The sequence below is a fragment of the Anopheles darlingi genome, chromosome 2 (assembly GCF_943734745.1).
Source record: "Anopheles darlingi chromosome 2, idAnoDarlMG_H_01, whole genome shotgun sequence".
Lineage (NCBI taxonomy): Eukaryota > Metazoa > Arthropoda > Insecta > Diptera > Culicidae > Anopheles > Anopheles darlingi.
This window is the reverse complement of record NC_064874.1, coordinates 50,541,903-50,565,851: the sequence shown is the minus strand read 5'-3', so window position 1 is coordinate 50,565,851 and position 23,949 is coordinate 50,541,903. Positions and strand designations below refer to the sequence as shown.

The 23,949-nt window shown below is 48.1% G+C and overlaps 6 protein-coding genes across 10 annotated transcripts; 3 read left to right on the top strand and 3 right to left on the bottom strand.

The window, feature by feature from the left end:
• Positions 1–501: 501 nt before the first annotated feature.
• Positions 502–5,408, bottom strand: LOC125947863 (putative aminopeptidase W07G4.4). Of its 2 annotated transcripts, none has more exons than XM_049673327.1 (4): positions 5,264–5,408; positions 4,398–4,503; positions 902–2,282; positions 502–811 (listed from the first exon to the last, which is right to left on the bottom strand). In XM_049673327.1, exons 2-4 carry the CDS (start codon positions 4,409–4,411, stop codon positions 644–646), a joined length of 1,563 nt encoding a protein of 520 aa, XP_049529284.1. In that variant the 5' UTR covers positions 4,412–4,503; positions 5,264–5,408; the 3' UTR covers positions 502–643. The 2 variants fall into 2 exon arrangements, with proteins under 2 accessions (XP_049529284.1, XP_049529286.1); XM_049673329.1 differs by lacking the exon at positions 5,264–5,408 and adding an exon at positions 4,963–5,251.
• A 4-nt stretch (positions 5,409–5,412) lies between these two features.
• On the bottom strand, positions 5,413–6,602 carry LOC125947871 (protein BCCIP homolog). The gene is made up of 3 exons (XM_049673338.1): positions 6,435–6,602; positions 6,221–6,347; positions 5,413–6,159 (listed from the first exon to the last, which is right to left on the bottom strand). Exons 1-3 carry the CDS (start codon positions 6,552–6,554, stop codon positions 5,504–5,506), a joined length of 903 nt encoding a protein of 300 aa, XP_049529295.1. The 5' UTR covers positions 6,555–6,602; the 3' UTR covers positions 5,413–5,503.
• A 139-nt stretch (positions 6,603–6,741) lies between these two features.
• On the top strand, positions 6,742–8,889 carry LOC125947860 (T-complex protein 1 subunit zeta). Its single transcript, XM_049673324.1, has 2 exons — positions 6,742–6,968; positions 7,188–8,889. The coding sequence occupies exons 1-2, from the start codon at positions 6,832–6,834 to the stop codon at positions 8,644–8,646; spliced, it is 1,596 nt and encodes a 531-aa protein (XP_049529281.1). The 5' UTR covers positions 6,742–6,831; the 3' UTR covers positions 8,647–8,889.
• Positions 8,890–8,934: 45 nt separating this feature from the next.
• On the bottom strand, positions 8,935–11,089 carry LOC125947877 (CDP-diacylglycerol--inositol 3-phosphatidyltransferase). Its single transcript, XM_049673346.1, has 4 exons — positions 10,627–11,089; positions 10,423–10,557; positions 10,063–10,216; positions 8,935–9,983 (listed from the first exon to the last, which is right to left on the bottom strand). The coding sequence occupies exons 1-4, from the start codon at positions 10,679–10,681 to the stop codon at positions 9,647–9,649; spliced, it is 681 nt and encodes a 226-aa protein (XP_049529303.1). The 5' UTR covers positions 10,682–11,089; the 3' UTR covers positions 8,935–9,646.
• Positions 11,090–11,232: 143 nt separating this feature from the next.
• Positions 11,233–17,004, top strand: LOC125947853 (protein TRC8 homolog). Of its 4 annotated transcripts, none has more exons than XM_049673315.1 (9): positions 11,233–11,733; positions 12,686–12,962; positions 13,043–13,732; positions 13,852–13,993; positions 14,098–14,272; positions 14,727–14,923; positions 14,994–15,167; positions 15,246–15,527; positions 15,618–17,004. In XM_049673315.1, the coding sequence occupies exons 1-9, from the start codon at positions 11,466–11,468 to the stop codon at positions 15,825–15,827; spliced, it is 2,415 nt and encodes an 804-aa protein (XP_049529272.1). In that variant the 5' UTR covers positions 11,233–11,465; the 3' UTR covers positions 15,828–17,004. The 4 variants fall into 4 exon arrangements, with proteins under 4 accessions (XP_049529272.1, XP_049529271.1, XP_049529270.1 ...); XM_049673314.1 differs by having other exon boundaries at positions 15,615–17,004; XM_049673313.1 differs by having other exon boundaries at positions 14,742–14,923; positions 15,246–17,004.
• Positions 17,005–21,447: 4,443 nt separating this feature from the next.
• LOC125959298 (uncharacterized) lies at positions 21,448–23,070 on the top strand. Its single transcript, XM_049692118.1, has 3 exons — positions 21,448–21,523; positions 21,799–21,905; positions 21,976–23,070. Exons 1-3 carry the CDS (start codon positions 21,448–21,450, stop codon positions 23,068–23,070), a joined length of 1,278 nt encoding a protein of 425 aa, XP_049548075.1.
• The last annotated feature ends 879 nt before the right edge of the window (positions 23,071–23,949 follow it).

The following is a 23,949-nucleotide window of genomic DNA, read 5'->3' as shown; positions in this document are numbered from 1 at the left end:
CACGCGGGGTCACGAGGAGGAGGAAAATGCTTCCTGCAGAGACAACGGATTACCTCTTTGTTTCCCAGACCAACGACCAACGGGTCCGTTGCTCTATTCTGGCTTGTTTCTGCAGCGCAAACATGCAGACGTAAGGATTCGTCATGCATCGCGTGCCGGTCGGTTTATTCGTGCTCGCGGGCAAACCGCGGACGGCCAACCCACGACAAGCTATCATGCACCGTTAGGTGCGGTGTTCCCTCGATTTCGCCAACGGGACGCGCGAGACGCACGGGTACCGTGGATGGATGCTGGGTAGAGAACGAGAATTTCGCTCAACGCGGAAATTGTCATCCGGCGGAACTTTACGACGTACCACCACACGTGGGGTGGGTGGACACGTGCGCGGGAAGAAGCGGAATTTGCGGGTTCAATGGACGCCATTTCCCCCCGTTGAACCCCTTAGCTATGATCTGAGGAAGTTGTAAAGCAGCGGAGAGTGTAATACGCGAAGCAACGAAGTCGAATACGACCCTTCACCGGGACTATAGATAGCTTTATTGGCAAATCATTTGCAAAAGGATAATTCCGCTTTTAGCACTGGAACGAGATGTTTGAGAGGGCGGGGGGTTCGGACAATCCAATAGCCCTCGAACAGTTTCCCTTACTGCAGGTGAGTACGAGCTAGGGCAAGTATCGGAGATCCGGTAGGAGTATCGGGAACATCGCCAGCACTTCCCGCTATGTCGAGATGAGAATACTTGATCGGATACGCAGACTTTAGACCACATTTGTCCAGTCCGGTGGACAGCATCAAAAATGCAGCAGGACCCTGAAGAGAAGGAGAACCCGAAGCCGTTATCAGAGGTAGTGCTTTCGACGAGCTTTCGGCAAACAAAGCAACAATCCAATGGGAACCTACCTGATGACCACGGGGCGTTCTGCTTGATGGAAGATTGTTGGCCTGCAGAACGTCCTCGCCGTAGCATTTGCCCTTGTGAAAATCGAAATCTTCTTTGCGCAGAATCGACACCTCGAACGGATCCCCAATCTTTTCTGCCTCCTGCTGTAGCCGCAATCCGTGTCCGGCCTCACGGGCCGGTCCATTGTCCATCACGATCGCATTGGAGCCAACCGCAAGCACGGCATGACCCGTAAGGGTGGCGATCGTGAAGAGATGCGGATCGGGCAACCGTTCGTTGACCACACGTTCCTTCATCTGACACAAAGCATCCGCCATCGCCATGCGTCCCTCGGCGTCCGTATTGCCGACCCGGATGCGCACTCCAGCCCGCGATGTAATCATCTCGTCCGAAACGTAGCACTCCTCGCCGACCGAATTGCGAACCATACAGAGCACACCGATCACATGGACATCCGAGGGTTGCTGCTGCTCGACCACCTTCATGAAGCCCGCCACTGCGGCAGCACCACACTTGTCCCGGCTCATACCGGCCATAACACCTCCGGCCTTAATGTCCGCACCACCAGTATCGTACGTCACACCCTTGCCGACCAGCACCACCGTCTTGCGCGCCGTATTCGGTGGTTTGTACTCGAGGAAGATGATGCGTCCCTGGTGACGTTTCACGGTTCCGGCAGCACGGTTCACTGCCTGGAATAGGGGATACTCACGCTCAAAGACGTGCGGATCTTCGATGACGGTCGCTTTGATTGGCCCGTTAGCGAACGCTTGCAGCACGTACTCGGCCACACGTGGCGGTGCCATACGCTCCGGATCGCCACCACCGATGTCTCGCGCCACGAATCGACCATTCTCGAGCGTTTCAACGGTACGCAGCAATCCCTTCACCTGTCCCGCATCCGGATGATACACGCCAAGGCTACGGAACCGGTGGCTCTTCTCCGGGACATCCTCACGCAGCTGCAGTGGCACGTACAGTTTATGCAGAGCACCGAGCAGAGCTACGAGGGCCGCATCTCCGAAGCGTCCAACGGAGTTAGGCAGCACCAGGAGCGGCTGCTTGGCACCGGCTTTAATCGTTCGTCCCAGAGCAGCTTGAGCGGCCTCCGCGAACCGACGCACATCATCGAAATCGTTCAGCTCACCAACCGGACTGTAGACGATGCGGCAGTCAAGATCGGTGCACCGGAAGCAGCTGAGTTCCGATTCGAATCCGGCATCGAACGAACGCTGCTCGGTAAACAGTGAGGCCAGGGATGGTGATGCACGCGCCAAATCCGCCCCACTGCCGTCGATCACGCAGATCGTATCATAGTGATCGCGCTGTAGCACCGATCGCTCCAACGAGGTTACCGGCTGCAACAGACACGGCAGATAGCTGCGGGCGAAAGAGTTCAAAGCAAGTACAGTGAATCTGGGTCAACGTCGTCGTCATCGTCGTCGTCGTCGGTCGTCGTCGGTCGTCGTCGAAGTTCAAGGAACGAATCACGAAACCAATGGCAAACGGTAAACGAACAAGAACAGCTCCCACCACCCAGGCCTGCAGCCTTTGGGGCTGTCTGCACGGCTGCTGCTGCTGTTGCTCTCGCGAAGATCGTCAGACCGATTGCGAACAGAGTCTTGCCTCTTGTCTCTCGGTCACTCTACTTGCACGTGAGTCTAGCGGAGTCTAGGCAGTTACCTGACCCCCACACCACCCTATATTCAATGTAAACTTGATCCTCTGCGGAGGGATTAAGTCGCCGCAAAACGACATCTCGAGGAGCAGTGTGTGCGCAGCATCGAAGGTTCGGAAATGAGAAGATTCACTTCTTGCCCTTCCACATCCCAAGAACAACGCATGAGAGCAAGATCTTACCCTGTTGATGCGCTTCCGCGTCTGCGCGCAACCAATTACCCTTTTATCACCGGATGGTTCTTGGCATCAAAAAGGAATAGTACCAACCAACAACAACAACAACAATAGCAACAACAGCAACAACAACAAGAGCTGCAAGGAGAAACCGGCCGCCGGCCCCGCTCAGCTTACTGCGATGATGCACAGTTCCTCCGTAAAATGCGCCTCCGCCGTTCAAGTACCGAGCATTGTGGTCTTTCCTGCTCATGGGGCACCCTTTCGTTACCCCATTCCGTGCCGTGAACGCCAAGAAGCACGAGGCCGAGACGGACAGAAGAGAGGAAACAGAAAAACTAGGTTAGGAATATCTTCTGCCAAGACCCCTGCTTCATTCTTCACGACCCCCCCCCCCCCCCTTTTTCCGTACTTCTCTCTACCCCGGGCAAGGCATGGACTCTGGGTCTTGCTGCCGCCCGCGACCATTGCCCTCGCGGGCTCTCATTGCTGCTTCGTTCTTTGATTGCGTTCCTTCACAATAATAATAAAATATACCGGCGGACAGACTGACGCACCGCAGAAACCTTCACTGAGGCCCCCACGAGAGACCGAAGAAGTGCCGCTATAATGCTGGTCAGCTGAGATCGAATGGCAGCAGACGAGGGGAGTGCAACAAAGGGGGCTGAGTAGCTGCGTAGTTTGCTTAACGGTAAATTTCACGATTTTACCGGTCGTCCATTTTACATCGTAGTTCGTGGTGGTCGCTGGGGACGATGTCGTTTGCTGTTCTTTAAGCCTTTTCCCTTACCGTCTTCTCGCCATTCGATCCGAGTCCAAAGCGAAGCCTAGAAAAAACTCATTGCGTTCTGCTATCGCTGGAGGATGTAGAAAGTGGATGGTTGACGCACAAAGTAAGCAGCATGCTGGTTGTGTCGATTATTTTGCATAACGAATCATCTGACCAAGTCACACACCAGCGGCATGGCAACGATTCGTTTGGAAAATATAGAACACCACGTGCGTTATCCATTTGATCGCGGGCTCGTTGGTAAAAATGCGTTTGAAAACTGCCTAGTAAAAAACGATCAGTTCAAAATATAGGTCACGAGGTTTCGTAGTTTCACAATCCAATATTTGTTCAAATCATCAAATATTTGTTAACAACATTCGAAACATAAAATTTCCTGTAACACTCCATTTATCTGTTTCTTGTTGAAGAAAAAACGTGCAACGATACAATTTGATTGCCAAACTGGCTCGGTCGTTGACCGTCTATCAGCTGTTGAGAACAGCAGCCGCGCGCTGGAAGAGCAGTAGATCAATGCCCCCCAACCCGTCTGGTTCAATAGATCTCGACGCTTTTTGGAACGGGGAGAGGAATGCGAAGCAATAAATTTCCATTTCGGCGAAATTTCCCGCCGGCTGGCTTTCAGACAGTTACTTCTAGAAAACCGTTAATGGCTCATTTTTCCCTAACGGAATCGACGAAAATTACAGACAAAGCCGCGTAAACGCATTATCGGTCTGCGGGGCGAGTAGAATGTCTGCACCAGAAAGAACACGACGGGGGCGTATTGAACAGCCGCGATCAGCCTTTAGCACCACTAAGTAACAGCCACGATGTATTGGGGAAGTGTGATATTACTGATCTAATCTTACCTTTCAACGCCCATTGCAGACTGTGGGAGGCTCGGATACTAGCTGCGAATGCTGCCACTTCTGCGCTCCGACTACTAGCAGCAACGGTTCCACTTGGAGTGATAATCTGTGAATGGCACCCGACCCAAAGTCCGAAGATGATAATGCACGATGAATAGCCAACGTTTAATGATTGATAGCCCTGGTGCGACTGTTCTGCTCGCGCTGCTATCACTATGTACACAATTGATAGCGGGATTGATGCTACTTATACTCGTTGCCGTTGTCGTGTATTATGTGATCAAGTAGCACTAAGCGTGTTGAGTGTTAATAATGGTAGCACAACATACGATGAATAATTCTTCTGCAAGGTTCTTAAGAAACCCCATACTCATCACAGACAGGCTAGCCCCGCAAGAACGTTCGTGCCCTCACGAAAGGCAATTCTGTTAAAAACACGCATTAATCCACATGCGCCAGCACGATCTGATTGTATGATTATGAATCAAGGGGAACCATCGATAACAGCCATCGAGGATAAAAAAGACCTGTTGTTGCGAATTAAGGTTTACTCAGCTTTAGTCACACTCGCAGAATTACGTTGCACGCTGGTGTGACTCAATGCCCAGTTAAACTTAATACCGCAGCACACAGTCCAGTTTATCGAAGATTTTACTTTACATTTTCACTCTCGTTACTCCACAAAGGTTCCCTCTACCCTCTATGCTCAACCTGAAACCGGAGTTCGATTGTCCGGTCCACGTACGCGCTCTGCACCGAAGGGTTAATGAGTAATGCGGCTTTATCGTAATTTGACCAACAATCTCCTGAAGCGAGGTCCGCTGTATCACCCGGACCTAGGGCAACACTCTGCCCTTGAAGCTCACCTTTCGGAACCACCAATTACACACTTTTTGCCCTTTTCTCTGCACTTTCAACAAACTCGGAAAATCTGCTGACTCGTCTTGCAAAACGCCGGTGTCAAATAACCAAAGCAATCCAAACAGTGTGGAGAGTTGGAGAGAAGCTCTTATTCTTATTCTTTGATCTTGTTTTATTCTTAAACACACGCTCACACAGGATAAAATCACACACGCAGAGAGGAAATCAGAAATTATTCTTCCTGTTCATTTGTTGGCCGCGGATGATACTAAACTCTTGATGGTAGATATAATGCCCGGTAACTTGTTCGCCTCAATCAGAAGCACCTTCCGGAATGGTTGCAGTTCTTCGTCCTTCTTCTGCCACTGACCGGCCAAAGCCGTGGTCGTTTCTTTCTGGACCGAGTAGTCGAAACTGGCCAGCGATTCTTTGATGAAATACTCCTCCTCGTCATTGGAATAAATCACCTCTGCCGGTTTGTCGCCGGAGGCCGCTTGCTGATAGTACTTCACAAACATGAGGTAGTAGTCGAAGCTGTACGGCATGCCTTTCGTGCGGGCTCGTTCCATCTCGTTCAGTAGATTTTCGCACATCGGAACGCTTACGGCGGCGGGTATGTTGATGAAGCGTTCATTGATCAACAAACCCGTCGTCTTGTTGCCACTTTCCAGCGCTTCTCGGAACTGCTGGATAACCAGCTCTGTTGCGTACTTTTCCGCCTTCTCGAAGATCATCTTCTGCAGCTGCCGGATAGAGTTCAAGTCCTGCTTGTTTCTCATGTTGATGACCGTGGTCACGCCGAAAACGACCTGGCAGGGATCGTCCATGTCCATATCCTCATCGTCGTCGTCTTCCTCATCATTATACGATTGTTTCAGCACGCTGCCGACGTAGTTTTGTCCTGGTGTAAGAGTGACCGGGGTTATTCGGGAGTTCACAAACGCACTCCACAAATCGCTTACCGATAATCGCGCTAGCTAGTTCGCCTAAATCGATGTGTGCCTTAACGAAGAGCTGACCAAGCATCTGCTTAATCCCATCCAGGTCCGGGTCGATCGGGTTTCGGCCTTCAAAATCAACTGTGATACCCTGGAAACGGAAGAAATTGATCAGTAAGCGAAGGCGCCAACTTTCACAGAGCCGGCTGCGGTTCTTGCGGCTGGAGCGGAAACGAACCTCATCTCCCTCGACGGCTTCCTCATTTTCCTCGTCACTCGAGTCATCGCTATCGCTTTTAGTGTCCATGCGACGATCCTCGTCGTCCTCCGCCTCAACTTTTACCTTTTTACTGGTCATTTTACGATTTTTTCACGATTTAACCGCACGTGCGAACAAACAGCGAGAGCAGCGAAACAGCGTGCAGGAAAACATTTGCCTGCATTTATTTTCAAGAAAGCTGCATGGGCAACGGTGGCATTTCGTGCCGCTGCGTGCTGCAAATTTGGTCCGTTTCGGCAAGTTTATGGCGTGCTTGTAGGCACACGAAAGGCATCGAAGTTCGTTCTCGGAATCACACTTCTCCCGGCTGGTGAAACGCTCGTTTTTGTTAAGACCAAACTAAAATCCTATAAAAATGGCTTCAATTAGTTTGTTAAACCCGAAAGCCGAATTTGCCCGTGCTGCACAAGCGTTGGCAATCAACATCACGGCCGCCAAAGGTATCCAGGATGTGATGAAAACGAACCTCGGCCCGAAAGGAACGATGAAAATGTGAGTATCCCCTTCCCCTTCCCCATGCCGGTGTTGTAGAACAACTGTTCGCTAGTAACCGCATTTGGCCGATTTTTTCAATGAATCTCTCTTGCAAAACGTTCGCAAATGCCTGTAAAAAGCATGAATGATTGAAAAACCGGCCCAACCGGATGGAGGACTTCGATGAATAAACCGAAATGACTCACCTGACCATGTCTAACCTCACTTTCCCATCAGGTTGGTGTCCGGTGCCGGAGACATCAAAATCACCAAGGATGGCAATGTGCTGCTGCACGAGATGCAGATCAAGCATCCGACGGCTTCTTTGATCGCCCGGGCGAGCACAGCACAAGACGACGTGACTGGTGATGGGACCACCTCGATTGTTCTGATCATTGGCGAGTTGCTGAAGCAGGCCGATCTGTACATTGCGGACGGACTGCATCCGCGTATCGTGGCCGACGGTTTCGATCAGGCTCGTCTGCAAGCTCTGGAAATTCTGGAGCAAATTTCCCATCCGATCGAAGTAAACCGCGAGAATCTGCTGAACATTGCCCGCACGTCGCTGCGCACGAAGGTGCATCCGGTGTTGGCCGATCTGCTGACGGACGTTTGTGTGGACGCAGTGTTGGCCATCCGTACGGAAGGCAAGCCGGTGGATTTGCATATGGTGGAGCTAATGGAGATGCAGCACAAGTCGGCCTCCGAAACGCAGCTGGTGAAGGGCATCGTCATGGATCACGGCGCACGCCATCCCGATATGCCGAAGCGAGTAGAAAATGCGTACATTCTCACGTGTAACGTGTCCATGGAGTACGAAAAGACCGAAGTAAATTCCGGATTTTTCTACAAAACGGCCGAAGAACGCGAAAAGTTTGTGTTGGCGGAACGTGAATTCATCGAACAGCGCGTGAAGAAGGTGATCGAACTGAAGAAGAAGGTTTGCGATGGAACGGATAAGACGATTGTCGTGATCAACCAAAAGGGCATCGACCCCATGTCGCTCGATATGCTAGCCAAGGAGGGTATCGTTGCCCTTCGACGGGCCAAGCGTCGCAACATGGAACGTTTGGCACTTGCCTGCGGTGGAATTGCTATGAATTCTTTCGATAACATGGATGAATCCTGTCTCGGGTACGCTGGACTGGTTTACGAGCATGTGCTGGGCGAGAATAAGTACACTTTCGTGGAGAACTGCAAAAACCCACTCTCGGTCACCATTCTGATGAAAGCGCCCAACCGACACTCGCTCGCCCAGATTAAGGACGCCATCCGTGATGGGCTCCGGTCGATTAATAACGCGATTGAGGACAAGAAACTTGTACCGGGAGCTGGTGCCTTCGAGGTACGCGTGCACAACAAGCTGCGAGAGTATGCAAAGACCGTGAAGGGTAAGACTCGCCTTGCTATTCAAGCGTATGCTGACGCCATGCTGGTGATCCCGAAGATCCTGGCCGTCAACAGCGGCTACGATGCGCAGGATACGATCGTACGCTTGCAGGAGGAAGGTCTGTTAAACGAAGAGCCTATTGGACTGGATCTTTCAACCGGTGAGCCGATGAAACCGGTGGACATGGGCATCTTCGATAACTACATCGTGAAGAAGCAGATTCTCAATTCCTCTACCATTATCGCCGTGAATATCCTGCTTGTGGATGAGATCATGCGTGCTGGCATGAGCAGCCTTAAGGGTTAAGGGCACACTGTTGCAGTGGACAGCTTTTTCCGCATCGCGATGATACGTCGATTAATGTTTCCTTACGCTTGAACATCTGTTTCATTAACCATTCATTTCTGCTCACTTTATGTGGGGGACTTCATTGTGCACCCTGCTGCCTCGTTTGAGATACTTTAACACTCGAAGCGTTGAGCTTGTAACCGAGATATTCATAATAAATGCACTCGCTCTATTAATACGTTTATCTATAACAGAATCCCGGAAACCGCGAGCATATGTTCGTTGCGATCATGGAAAGAAACGAATATTTCTTTGGTAGATTATACATTTATTAGACACTGGGTTGGACAACACAGAAGTACATCTTCAGTTACATTGATTCAATTTTGTGTTTTGCTTTTGAATGCTTCAATAATTTACTTTTAATTGAAAACCAACACCACCACCACTATCTGCGGTTTCATGGAAGTGATATACTGTAGTTCGGATTTTTGATACCCGTCGAACGACGACATAAGCCACAAGGCATTGTACTCTTAGAGGATACGTTGTAATCAAGGTGATTGACCTACACACCGCACTAAGAGCGGGATTGCTTACTTTGCATGGTTCACTAACAGATAGTGCTATACGCTCTACAACCACTCATGCGCCTACAATTCAATCCTAATGATGCAAAGTTCACAGGAATGTGCCGTTTAATTGCCTTGTCACATCGGCTGTTCTTTCACTTCCTGCATTACGTGGCGTTCTTCCATTTCAAGCCGCGGAACTCGTTCTCGGTGCGCCGGGGTTGGATTACAACACTTAAATACACGATTAAACACCTACAACGGTTTTACTTTGGCATGGTTCAGATTTCGAACAGCGAAATACAGGTCCAGATATAAGATTGTTGCTATCTGCACGTAGCTCGAAGCAGGAGAGTAAGCAAGCATCCGTCGATCGACCGTCTCCAGCCACCAAGAAGAACGCTTCGTTCCGTTCGGTTCACGCAGTTTACCGTTTAGTGACAGAGTTACTGCGGCTTCTTCTTGGATTCCCGTTCACGTTGAGCCTCTCGTTCCGCAACATCGATCACTCCGATGTTACAGCTGGCGACGAAACCGTGTATGACGGAAATGCCGGTTTTAACAACGGCTACCGGGAACGAAACAATCGCCAGCAGCTTGAACGTGGAAAAACCGGCTATCAACGGACCGGGCGTGAAGTGCAGCAAGTACAAGGCCGCATAGAAGAGTTCATTGAACAGACACATGAAGCCGAGCACTGTGCGGTTCGTGTAGTAAACACGCATAATTGGATTGCCAGACATGTCGATGAACTTGTGCGACGTCTTGCCTTGAAGGACCGTCCTGAAGAAGACAGAAGACATGTAGGGCGGTTATGCAAGACGCTTTCTGGGGATTAATTCCGGAATGGCGAGGAACATACGTATGCAAGTAGAACCAATGGCATGCCACATCGATTGCCATCGACATCTGGAACCAGAACATATACTTCGGGTAGAAGTAGCTTAGTGTAACGAGCAGCCCGCACGTTCCGCAGCGGTCCGTCAGCTGGTCCAGCATTGCTCCGAACTTTGTAGCTAGAAATGGCAAATATTGTTTCAGTATTGTTATCGCAAATGATGCCCCACTCAGTCAGCAGATAACCCCGATATAAGGCCCGCAGTTGCCGTTATGCAACCGATTGCCACGCAACTTAATCCAATCAGCAGCATGGCTATCGATTTAGGGGATTCGAACGGGGATTCGAACGGGGATTCGAACGGGGCTTTGCCTGCAAACTTACATTGATTGAAATGGCGAGCTGCGTGGCCGTCGAGGGCATCCAGCAGAACGCTGATGATGTAGCACCAGCTGGCCACCACATAGTTTGTTGGCATATAATAAAAGGAAACGATGGCCAGCACTATTCGCGCGTAACCTGCATTAAAATATAAAAGGATCCTGGATTAATCTTCTTGAGCAACCAAGAGCGAGGATGTCCACTCACCGATGATGTTGGGGACGAACAAATAGATGTTTTCTTTCTCTTTCTCCACTTCCATTTTTAATTATTTGGTTTTTGGTTATACAGATACTTTTTTCGCAAGAATTCTAATTTTCACCTTCGATTACTCGCGGTCAGCGATTTTTGCGGATTCCGTATCGCGGCCACGAATGTTTGGCACTAAACTGATGCCCTCAGGGGCTTCGCTCCACCACGCGAGGGGAGTTTGTTCTTATCGCGCACTAGTCCAAAAATGCTAAGAACTTTTACAAAACATGTGATTAAACTCCACTTTGATAAAGAATCGCACTGCCGCAGCGTTGGTAACGACGGCGGAGGTTGCAAACGACTTGATTTTGTTCTTATCGCGCAGGAAATGGTTCAAGAATTGAAGAATTTCACTGGATTTTCACAACAACATGGATTTTCGCAACAACAACAACATCGTCCACAACACGAGGCGCACACACGCGATTCCCCACGTACGCAGGCACGGTACACAGCCACACACTACAAAGATGCCCATAGAAAACAAGAAAACTGCCTCTGCAGCAGAATTGTCTCTGCAGCAAATTCGTTTGATTCGTTTTGGTCTTTGAAAGTCCCCCTGATGATAGAGCCAGACCCCCCGGACCACCACTACCCGGACCCAAACCCGGACGAAGATTTTGTTGAAAATTCGGAAAAACGAGTTCAGACGAGAACAATTAAGGATTAATTAGTATTTAGTGTGTGATGGAAATTAGTGAACCTCAAGTCGCATGCCGCACTGATTCGTCAGTCCTCGTCGGAGTCGGAATTTTGCGTTTTCTTTGAGTTCAGTTAGCAAAATAGCCCTCAAAATGTCTGTGGTGCGAACGAAAGTTCTCGGTTTGGTGGACGTGATTATGCGAGTGCCGAGCTTGTTTATCATCGACGAAATCCTCAAGATGGGCTTGGGCGTTCCGCTAGCCAAAACTCCTCTTCAGTCGGCCAACCACACGACCCAGCTGCAGCCTTCGATGCTGTTAATGCCTTCCGCCGAGGAAGACCGAGGAGGGGTGGAGGACAACATCGAGCTCTACAAATTCATCTCGATGTCCGTGCTGAGGTTCCTGCTCTGCTCGTTCGGTAAGCCTTGAACATCTTCCCGCCTGCCTCACGCCTCGCTGATAACTGTATCCACCTTGCTCACCTCCGGCCAGCTTCGGTTCCGCCAGGGACAACCTGTTTGCCAAGAATCCGCACCTCCGCGGTGTCTCCATTTCGGTCGCTCTCTAGCGCTTTGCAGCCAATCTCTTTCTGACCTACATCCTTCTATCGTTAATGGTGGGGCAGGTGCGGAAGGCCACCGATTCGATTACTCCGCACAATAATCATCAAGAACTTAGTTTCAGTACTCGGTCCTAGAAAAGATGCACATCACGATGAAAATCACGATTTTAAGCCAGTTCCGTGTTCAAATAATAGTACAATCGCGTACTCTCCGAGCGTGGCCTTGTCGTTGGAACAACATCAACACGGACAGAAATTGTTGTCCTTCCTCCGACAATCATTAATTGCAAGCATTAGCCGTGGTGCGAAGATGCTGGACTCTGACGTAAAATGACGATGACGCGTTGGAGCGGCCAATCAATCTATTTTCTGACGACAGTCTACCCCTGTAAGCCGGTGAAAACAAATACGAATCGTTACACTGCTCCAAGTGAGATGACTGGGCATCATTATGTTGCATACATTCGTCGTTGTTTGCTATCAGTCGGCATCTTTTCGTACGACACACCAGCAGGGAACAAAGGGCGCTCATTGTGAATGAGTTTGCGTTTTTCCTGATAACAGCAATGCATGTTCGTGCGCTCACCCATTGCGATGCGTGATATGGCGCTGGATTATAGTATTTACCAAACGGCTCCGTTCGGTACTGGCCTGCACCTACATCACAGGTAGACGGGACATGCATCCGTTCGAATGCCGGAACCGGTATCAATGAATATGAAACACACTTTCAAACAACGGTTGTTGAAAACTGCAATATTCTATGTCCGATCGTAATGCGTAATACGAAATCTTTCCTCCCCAACAGGTGCTATCAGTGCAACATGCGTGTTTATGCTCTGGACAAGACATTTAGTAATAGTATATATGTACGTGATATCCGTCGGATTGATATTCTTGTCGTACTGGAGCAATGTCTCAGCCTTGTCGCTAATATCGGACAGTCCCAGCCTACTCGAGGACATGCTATCACTGAACACGGAACGTTTGCTCGATCCCGGTGGCGTACTATTTTCGATACTACCGCATCTGGTCGCGCAATGGCTCATGGGAGTCATCTTCGCCTATATTCATCTGGGACCTAGGTAAGCAGTTACTCATAAAAAAAAACTCTCCAAATTCTGGCTTTTCAAACTGTACTCAACTTTTTGTATGCACTTTGTAGGTATAAAATCACGCAAAAGGCCCTACCGATTAGTTTCCTGATGCCACTGCTGCTTGCCATGCTTCCACTGCCCTCGGTGGTTCTGAAGCATTCTCCAGCGTTTGCCGCAGTATTGCCACTGGTACTGTCGAAAATTGCGCTTTGGAGTTCATCCTTCGATGTTGTCAAAACGATCCTTAGCGGATACCAACACGCGAGGGCTTACGCAGGGAATTTTGGTATCGCCACGCTCATCGAAAACGAATGGCAGCGACTCAACGTACCGTCCGTGCTGCGCGTTTTCTGGAGCATCCGTATAGCCGAACATTTGATCAGTCTGCTGATGTCTTCGGACGCGCCGCTTTACTTTGCGGCCACGATGAAGACGCTGCTGGTGAGCGGCTGTGAAACGCTGACCGCCGTTCTCGGGATGACCAGCATTATCTCGCTCATCTGCCACTACATCGGCAAGATGGTGCAGCTATTCCTGCTTTCCGAGGACTACGACGAGGACAAATCGATTGGTACGGTCTCGGCAATACTGTTCTACATTCTGGCGCTCCAAACAGGTCTGACCTCGCTGTCGCCAGACAAACGCTTCGTTAGATTGTGCCGCAATATGTGTTTGCTGGTGACGGCTTTGTTGCACTTTCTGCACAACATAGTTGCACCCATACTAATGTCACTGAGTGCCGCCCGCAACCCTTCGCGGTAAGTAGTTTTCCCGGTTTTCGATTGCACCTTTGGATAACCGTTTGTTTCGTGCATCTTATCTTGTTTTCGACTGCGTCGGTTCTTGTCTGATCCCGGGCATGTACACTTTTTTACAGAAAGCGACACGCACGTGCGTTAATGGTGTGTGCTTTCCTTCTAATCGCACCGAGCTCACTGCTCGCTGTGTTATGGTCACGCCACACACTTTCTACGTGGCTACTAGCCGTCACGGCTTTCTCGGTGGAAGTGATCGTAAAGGTAAGCCCGCTAGGATTCCACAACGAAATGTGACCTGACCCAGACATAGGCTGCGTTTACTGTTTATTCGGGAACCACTTACCTTCCTATTTTCTCTCGCTCAGGTATTGGTTAGTTTAGCAACCTACACCCTCTTCCTGCTCGATGCCCGGCGTCATACGTTCTGGGAGAAGCTGGACGACTATGTGTACTACATCCGCGCATTCGGTAATTCAGTGGAGTTTTGCTTTGGTATTTTCCTGTTTTTCAATGGAGCTTGGATATTGATATTCGAATCCGGTAAGTATTGCGCGTCCCATAACAATTGAGAACTTGTTTCATGTACGTGCGTGTGTGTGTGTCCATGCATGATCACCATCAAGAATCTATCGTCGATCAACGCATATTCTTTAGCCAACTTCTTGTATGATGCTGATCCTATCTGTTGTTTGGTCAATGTCCTTGAAACATTCCTTCCATTTTGAGTACCCGCCGTTTTCATAATTTTCCACCTCTCTTAAAGTACATGTTGCGCGTTGTGTATTTGATTCACTATTTCTTTTTAATTTTATCACTATTACCTTTTTATTTTTTATCCCTTTTCCTCCCCCCCTCCCCCTCCCCCCATTGCCTCTGATTTGATCATATTGCTATAATATCCAAAACCAAACAACATGCTGTCCCGGCTATCGAACATTCCCTCTCTCCTCCGCGTTCGGATATGATTGCTCTTCGATGTATCGCTTACACTTAGAAACGATTCCCATAGGCGGTGCTATACGCGCACTGATGATGGGCATCCACGCGTACTTCAACATCTGGTGCGAGGCCCGAGCTGGTTGGGGTGTGTTTATGAAGCGCCGGACAGCTGTGCACAAGATATCATCCCTTCCTGAGGCGTCCGTCTCCCAATTGAGACATTTTGATGACGTGTGTGCTATTTGCTACCAGGTGAGCAACCACTTTGCTGTCCCTCTTTAACCCTGCCACATACTAACTATTACTATTCATTCACTTGCAGGAAATGACGTCTGCCAAGATCACACGTTGCAATCACTACTTTCACAGTGTATGTCTGCGAAAGTGGCTTTACGTGCAAGACCGATGCCCGTTGTGTCATGAGATCATTATGAACCAGGATGGAAGCCCCGGTGAAGAGACCGTCCCCGATGAGCATGTGAACGAAAATGAGCATGTAAGTAACGTTCTAAAAGTGTGCAATGAGAGAATAGGTCCAGAAAAGTCGTAATGTTAGCATTAATTCACTCACTAGGCACCAGATGCGGCCTCGCAGGCGTCGCATCAAAATAGTCTTCAAGGCGCTAATAGCATCCCGAGCACGACTAACGCCGCAGGGAGACAATCGACAACGAGTCCTTCGCCTATAGCGAAAGACAGCCAGAAAAGCGCCGTTGCATCTGCTGTGGTAGCTCCTAAGGGCGAAAGCATGTCGCATAGCTATTCCTCTAGTGCCGAGAGTAGCAGCAGCAGCAGCAGCAGCAGCAGCAGCAGTAGTGCAGCTGGAGAGATTGGAAGCAGTGGGAGTACAGGAACTGTAGGTGGATCCCTATCTTATCGACCGCTAGGCTCGGCTTCAACGCTTTCTTTCTCGTTTCGGCACCGCCATGTTCTACTGCAACAGCAGCCGCAACAGATGCAATCAATCGGCAACCTTAGTCAGTCCACTCCTATCAATGATGCGCCTTCTAGAGCGCAAATGGAGTTTCTTTCAGGACGGATAGCCTCAGAACCAACAACGGCATCGTCGGCATCTGGTACTTCCGAACAGCGGACGGCACCTGATCATCGATCATCAGTTTCGATGAAGAGTGAATACCTCGACGATGTACAATAGATGACACTTGATCATACTAGATACCCAGAACTGAACCCAAGATTACAACATGCTATCCAAGAGGCATATAGTCTAGTGAATGTGATGTGACACGGATTGTGCCAGGTCGGATCTATATAGAAACTAACTGCCCGGTGTGGAGAGGAGGCATTGTGTAGATATTGGTCAAAGCTTTGTATAAGAATGTGATCCCCCAGGGATTTGATGTGCTGTTAAGACTATGAAAAATATGACTTACAGGCTTGGCAGCGCAATGTTTCTATATTCAAAGTTAAAAACGTCTTATCGAGAATGCGACAATGCTAGCAGAGGTCGTGAATCGTAAGGAAACGGACCATTGAGGGTGAAGGATAATCTGGACAGGCTTATTAACCACGGCGATGGATATTCTTTATCCAAAACGATCGTTTGTATCGGCATGGTTGCGTTTGCGTAATTATGCGGTAATGACAAGGGTCTCTCCCTTAATTGTCGGTGAACAAAAGGGCGACCCAAGTGTTGTGTAATGTATACTCCCGGCTGGATAGAGCTGGACAGCGAGAGTAGAGAAATCGCAGAATAGCAGCACGAAAGTCTATTCAGCAATCGCCTGTTCCATCGATGTTCAATATGCGCCACAAATGAATGTCTCACTACACAAAGAACATAATTACCGCGTAAGGAAACCAGAGCAGGTGAAGAAAAAAAGGTGTATTTAACGTGTCCAACTGGTGACTGTGACCCCTCTTGCCCCGTCCTTCACGCTCCGTGCGTAATTGTTCCTCTTCATTTATTGTATAAATTGAATAACAAACAATGGGGCAAGTGTTTAGAACCCTCATTGATGATACTCCGCGCCGTGAAAATGATTAGTTGGCATGAAAGTAAAGAAGGATCTATAAGCACAATCGACAACAAAACCATTGCCACGCTGTTCACGCTGATAATGCCATTAAGCAATAATTCTCGAAGTTTTCTTGCGTTGGATGTTTATTTTAGATTACTGTTTTTTTTTTAAACCCTGCCAGTCTCCAACTTTTCCTTTTCCGTGGTCTTTTATTCCTTACAGCAAAACTCCCACTAGGGACTGTGTACATATTGGTGATACGCAAACAGCCGGCTAACTGGTAAGCCACAAAAAATGTGGAAATATGAGGTGATATATAATAAAAGAAAAGGCTAAATCCTTAGTGCGTAAGTTCTTAAACGTGTCGTTGGTTGGGTTAAGCTGCCGTGTCCGAAATCAGGAATGATATGAAGCTTTGCTGTACTTTCGCGCATTATTTGGAGTAAGCATCGACCGGCTGTTAGTTTAATAGTTATGAGTTTCGTGTCGTAAATCACCGGTAATTTTAATTTCACACTTTATAGCATAAGGTTTTTAAAGAATGGATGCGAATATGGTTTTCGTGATATTTTTAAGCGCTCCTATGCAGATTTCGGTATGCGTTTGTGTTCTATTTAACTCAACCTCAATACGCAGAAAACCAAACCATATTTTTCATGTAACTTCGAATTTTTGTTTTGAATACTTAATATTCTTATTGCCTTTAGCAAATCTAGAATATTCAGTGCACATGTTTCTCGCTCTCAGTACTAAATAGACACATTTCTTTTGATAAAATGCGGATTGAGTTCGTCTTTGACTTTTTAATGGCCCGTTTTTTTTACGATATTTCCCATCCATTCCGCATGCACTGGCTGGTTTCCTGATTAAAGCATGGGTCAACGGGCGATTTTGTAACTCAAACAAAGGGTAGAACTGCAAACAAAAATGTGACCGGGTTTTTCGGCGGGTGAGAGAAGACACACTTTCCACATCACACCTGCAAAGAATGGTACGATCAACGATAGGAAAATATGGCTCGGTTTATGGTTCACCTGTTGTCTCGGCTGGCGGCTGGCAACAGCGAGCTGGGTATTATTCAACATATTAAACGCGAGATGAAATACTTTACCTTAAGCGACGCCGGCCAAACTGGAACGAAGAGCAACGAAAACGAACTTGGCGTCCCTCTTGGTTCAAGCAAATTTGGGTCCAAGTGGAAAGACGCAGCAACGCAACTATTCCAGACGGTTGTGTCTGATGTGCATCAGACGCTGACCTTATTTCCGTTTCTGCAACCAAAACCACACACCAGCTCAGCATAACGCTGCGTTGGAGAGGCTGTTCTTGAAAATTCAAATGTTGGTGAGCCCTAACGCACTGGAGGTTGGTGTCTTATCTTGGCGCCGCTATCTACGGCGGGAGGGTGTAACAGGAACGATTCACAGTTTAGCTCGATGCATCTTTTGCCCTGATCTCACCAACTGGCGGAGGCTTTTTCAGCATTTTCCTTTGCCATGACCTAGAAGCACCAGCAACAAGTGGACCACGAATCAACACCCACCGTCGGGCAGGGCTGGATGGATGGATACGATGTCCGCGATACCGTTAAGGGCAACGTAGAAGGGAGGGATTCCGAGGGGTTATCAAGAAAGCGGCGAGCATGGAAGGCATTTTCACGTTTACGTGAATCATAATTAACGTACAATCGGCACGCCATTTTTGCGCATCGTTATGCTTCTTATTTACCAACCTTGCGAGTGTCCTCTTGAACCCCTGTCCATGATTTGTACCACTTCGAGATCCGACCCATTTCGGGATCAAAGGAGTCTGCAAAAAGGGGGAAAAAACATTCAAGTATGATCCAATGTTCCTATTCGTCGCAGAAATGTGCAAAACGCTTTGATTATGTCATTTTCATCCTCAGCTACTGTAAATCCGAACTCTCTGTATTCTCTCTCATCCGAAAAGGTCACCATTAGACCCCACATTGCTTAATCGTGGTTAGAGAGTGGTATGGCGCGTGACGGATTACAAGATTCGCAAACCAGCAGGTCTATTCGAAGCAAGCAGCATGACTGCCCTGTCCTATTGTCACATGAACGATGCGCAATCATACGATTACCGGGGCTGCTGCTCATCGAAAAACTTGACGATAATGCGACATGTGGCTGATTGCTTCCAAATGTGGCAAAAGCTTGACGATGCATCGCTTGTCGTCTTGGCCTGTCGCAATCATAGGAAAATGCCGAGAGTGAAGGTACTATGCACCAACCAACAATCAGATTCACTTTCTGCCAATTTTTGTACGGGGAACTGAATGTCTATTGTCTTTAGGTGAAGCCGGGGATGGTGGAAGGGCTCCACTCGAGGGTACCACTTTGCTGCGCTGCTCTTTTTCTGCTTGTTTCCTCGTTTCGTTTAGTTCAGGTCGGGCCGGGCTATTCGTCACCTGGAACCCTTTCCTTAACACTTCAGCCCCCGCACAGGTGCCAAGCGAAAAAGGGAAAAGCGACAACAATCAATTGGTCGTCCTAGCGTGGGGTTTCCGACATGCGCCCATATGTCAGGTACCCAGCCGCTCGGTCGACACTCTAATCCAAGCTAAAGACCCCCATCCGGTGCTTCCCAATGATGGCTTTGCGAGGTGCGAGCGTGGTACGGTAGCAATTTGCTCCACAACAAAAGTGAATTAACTTTATTGTTTCACCACGCTACACGCTTGTCTCTTCTTTCTAGTGCTTCAACTCCTAACAAGCGCTATCGTCTACCGCATCTACGTCTCTTCACAGTTTCTCAGTGGGGACATATTTTACTTATTATAATCTGATTTATGGTTGTTTTATATTAATACACACACACGCCCGCATTTTGCATTAAGTTGAGTTTTTTTCTATTTCCAATGTGATGATCTTCACGCTGCCAATCCTTGCAGGTCAGCGGAGCAATGTCCGCTGGAAACCGGTGGTAAGGTGAAAAACCGGCCGTGGTCATACCAAGCTGGACCTGCGGTGTCTTGTGCACCAAGAATTCGGTCTCCGCATGGCCCCCCTTAATGTGCCAGCTCAGGGCCGAACAGATACATCTTTTACTTTCTATGCCATTTTCCAGATCGTGATTTCTTCGTCTGGTTGTGATGTGATGAAGATATGTCTCGTTGGGTAGGTTTGTCCGACGAAAGTGCAAAAAAGGGAAAAATCGATTATAACAGTGAGTAACTTTCGTAAACCCTTTGCTTGCTCTTCACTTTCCTAACAGATTGTGTTGGACTTGGCGTTGGTTGGAGTGGCGGGTTATCTAAATTCTAAAAGAACTGTTGAAAGTTCTAGCCGCCTTCGAGAATGCCCCACGACGATAGGTTTCAAAGACCCTGGCAAAGGGCAAATCTGTTGAACCATAAAGACAAATACATCCTCACAGATCGTATAACGTGGAGATATCAGGGGTTTCATCTGCCGGCGTCTATGCTACGGTAAAGTGAATGTGAAGAGACGCAGAACTGCAGGGCCAGCGACATTTACTGGTCCGGAACGGAAGAACCGGCCCTACAAACGAGTCTTGAGCACTTTTCTTCTCTCTATCACCCTCCCCTGCTACGCGGGAGGAAGACGCTTTTCACGCAACTGACTACGAATGCTTTTTCTCACATTCGCCATCCTCATCAGCGATCACCCTACGTTCGCTCCCGCCATTTTCCAGGGACGGCTCGTTACCGGTCTTCGTGCCGGATCTCCGCGGCTGCATCAACCTGCAGCACAAGATGAGGCAGTGCAGCAGTGGCGCTGCCAAACCAACCAAAACCCCTAACCCGTCCCAGGTCTCCCGTACATCGTTCCTCAGATGACAGAAGGTCTACCACAAAGTGGAACTCAAAAAACCAGCCACCCTACCTACCACTACCAACCGCCCACTCACCACAGTCCCCTCAGACCCGATGAAGCCCCCGTTGGGGAAGATTTCCCTCCCGCTGGTGCGATGGACTGACTTGGTTTTGGTCGGACTGGTGGTTTCCACTTTTGGCATGCCGCCAGTTCAGTACACCGACGACTTTCAACCACGAGAGATGCTCTTTGAGCGTTACGCGATCACGTAGTACCGCGTGATTCCTAATACCCGGTGTTGCAACTGATAATAACTATTTGTGAGCTAAAGTTGTAAAGTGAATTTGTTTATCGATCTCTTCCAGCACGTCCGTTTTCCGATTTTACTTCACAAAACATTCTTTCCAAAATGAAACGACACTGGATCCTTCTCGTCTGCTTATGCGTGTCGTCCAGTTCCGTTGTAGGTGAGCAATTGGTTTAAAAAGTGAAAATGGTGAAAGGGCACCAAGGGCAGTGCGCTCTATATCTCTTCTCTTGCACGTGATAAATGATAGGAGATCTTCCCATGCGTTGTTCCGCGATGAAAACCCTGTGGCGCCTTGATAACTGGTCTTGTTTGTTGGCGAAGTAGCGGATCCGGAGGCAAAATTGGGAAAATGTGTTTGGGACAATGACTTTCGGTGGAAGCATGGTTTGGGAACGGTGTTATGTAAGGCATCTGCAGGCAACCTAGCATTGTTTCCCTTACTGGCTGTCGATGTTCCGAGATTAAAGTGAATTTTTGTGCTGTGAAAATGATGGGTTTGTAACAAAGAAAAAAACAATAGACTTTAGCTACGAGCTGTGGATGTTCAGCAAGTATTACGGACGGGCGTTTAAACCTCAATGTCCAGTGTATTAGTACACACATTAATGAACAAGACAGTAGTGAGGCAATTTGGAATTATTATCCGGAAAATCGTAGTATCGTGTATATTTCAACGACTATACAATGCAAGAGCCGTTCCAGAAACATCTACAACATTCAATAGGCTTCAGGTGCAGTAGTAAACATTCCTCCAAACCAAGTAAGGTGGAACCCTTTGGAAGAAGTCAGAGGTGTTAATTGGGAGCTCTTGGTTTGCATTCCAGTATAGCTGCTGATTATCTTTATCTATTTGAGAAAATGTATTCTTACACATTTGAATTACATTTACATACTCGGGTTTTGTACATAACATGTTCAACAAAACCTTAGGCACGCAGGTTGCATGTTCCTTTAAAGATTAATAGTATTACTCTCACTAGATAATTTGAACTGTGTCTATTACATAAAAGTGATTTAATTCTTATTGCTCCAAAGGACGAACCCGAACAATTCGAAATCTGTACGGACAACGGTGTGCGAATCGATTGGAAACAGCCTTAGATACAACACTTCGTCGTAGTCAGCAACGTTCAGGTTCTAGTGTAAGTGAAGTAACACGTTTCCGTTTCATTTTCTCTGTTAGCCATTACACAATTCGTCCTCGTGTTTCAGTCTCTTATAGATTTCTCGGATAGTGGACCTCAAAGACAATCACTATTTGGGGCGGGACCTCAGCGATCACCGTTCAGCACAGCCAGTAACAGTAACTTTGACGAGGACATCCAACAAATTGTTACAGATTACAAGCAAAAGTATGGTGGACATGGCAATGCCGTTCCTCCTGGACTGCCATTCTACGCAACGACCGTCCCCCCGAGTCTACTCTCGGCGGCTCAAGTTGAGGTGGCTAATCTGAAGGTTAGAATCCCTCAGAATCACCAGTGGGTCGTGGTCGACCGGTGTCAGTTCATCGAGCATAATCGTACTCTAGATACGAAGCTTGAGTTTCCAGACCTACAGATCAGTGGACGTGTGATAATGCATCCATCGGGAGGACGTTGCGATATGATCCTCCGATTGCGACGAGCGGGCATCGAGTTCCGAACCATTCCATTGTTGCCTTCTGGGATAGGCGAACGTAGTAGACAGGCCAATGTTCGCACAGATTCTCACTTTTCTGAGCCAGGATTCATTTCCGTGTTCGCGCATAGCTGCGAAGGACCGACCGGGATCAAGTATCGTATCAATTCCAAACGACGCCATTTTCTAAATCGTCAACCAACGGGATCGTCCTACTATGGCCATGATCGGCGAAGATCATTAGATTACGTCGACGATGATCTTATGAGCAACGACGGTAAGGGCGATATACTGAAACTCAACGATGGCGACTCCCTGTTCCTATCGCCCTCCACGCTGGTCGATATCGAAGGCGATCGTGGCGACTTAGAACAGGAATCGTCCAGTGAGTTCGATCCACACAGCAGAACGTTCTTTGCCGAGCGTAATCCGTACTCATACTCATCGTATGGAGCACCCAATGGGAATGCTGGATACGGCTACGCAGTAACTCCACCAACGCCGGAGAAAGGCTGGCAAAATGTGGAAACCAACGAGGCCCTCGACGATGCGTATTCGAATGAAATTGATAACTTATTTTCCAAAGGCGTAAGAGGGCTTCTGACGACTTACATGCAAAAAGCATTACAACCTGCGATTAAGGAAACCTTAATGGAAAGTATGGGCTATACATTGTCGTACGGCTAACAGAGGGGTCCACGAACTGAAGTGTTTATTTAATAAATTATTTTAAATTTAAGCAAACTAAATATCCATGTTCTGTGGTGTGTTTTAAATGCATAACTTACGCGACCCTCAGGGTTACTATTTCCGTTCTGGTGTCATTTTGTGTCAATTTCTAAGCAGTATACAATTCTCAGTGGTGTATACGAGTGCTGGTACTATACCCTTGAAGCCCGAATGGGCCTTGCCGTACTCCGCATACAGGATGCACGGTCTCTCTGATATGGCCAAAGTATGGTGAAAGGGTTTAGAATCCTGTTTCGTTGTTCCTGGGCCTTTTTGGGGATCTTGCTGCAGTCCCTCAACTCCCACCATGATCAGGTATCCCTGGTGAAGACAACGGAAGTAAAGTTCTGCCACGGTGAATAAATCTCGGATTCCCGGGTGTGCAGTTGCAGCGCACAGTTATATACAAGCACATGTCGAGACGAGGTAATGGACTAGCAACGGAGAGCCGTCTAATGAGGGTTTTGGTTTCATTTAAGTAATCCCAAGGGTTATACGCACCAAAAAGGCTTATTTTTGACGATTTTTAGTGCAGAAACCATTCCTCTTAATGTTTTCAATTGAATGTCATATTAAACTACAACTTTTCTAGAACATTTCGTTAAATTTTGGGGAAGATTGGCTCAAAACTACGCGCATGGCGTTCAAAGCATGTTCGTTAACGGTCGTTTCAAATTCAAACACCCGAAGCCAAAGGCAAATAACCCGAAGGCTGGAAATAAGCCGAAGATACCCGAAGTGGCGCCCTCTTTCGTCTTTCGTGCGTTTAGAACTGTCGTTTCAAATTTCAAATTTTACCGTTTACCTAACGGTTTCCGTACTAAAAATCGTCAAAAA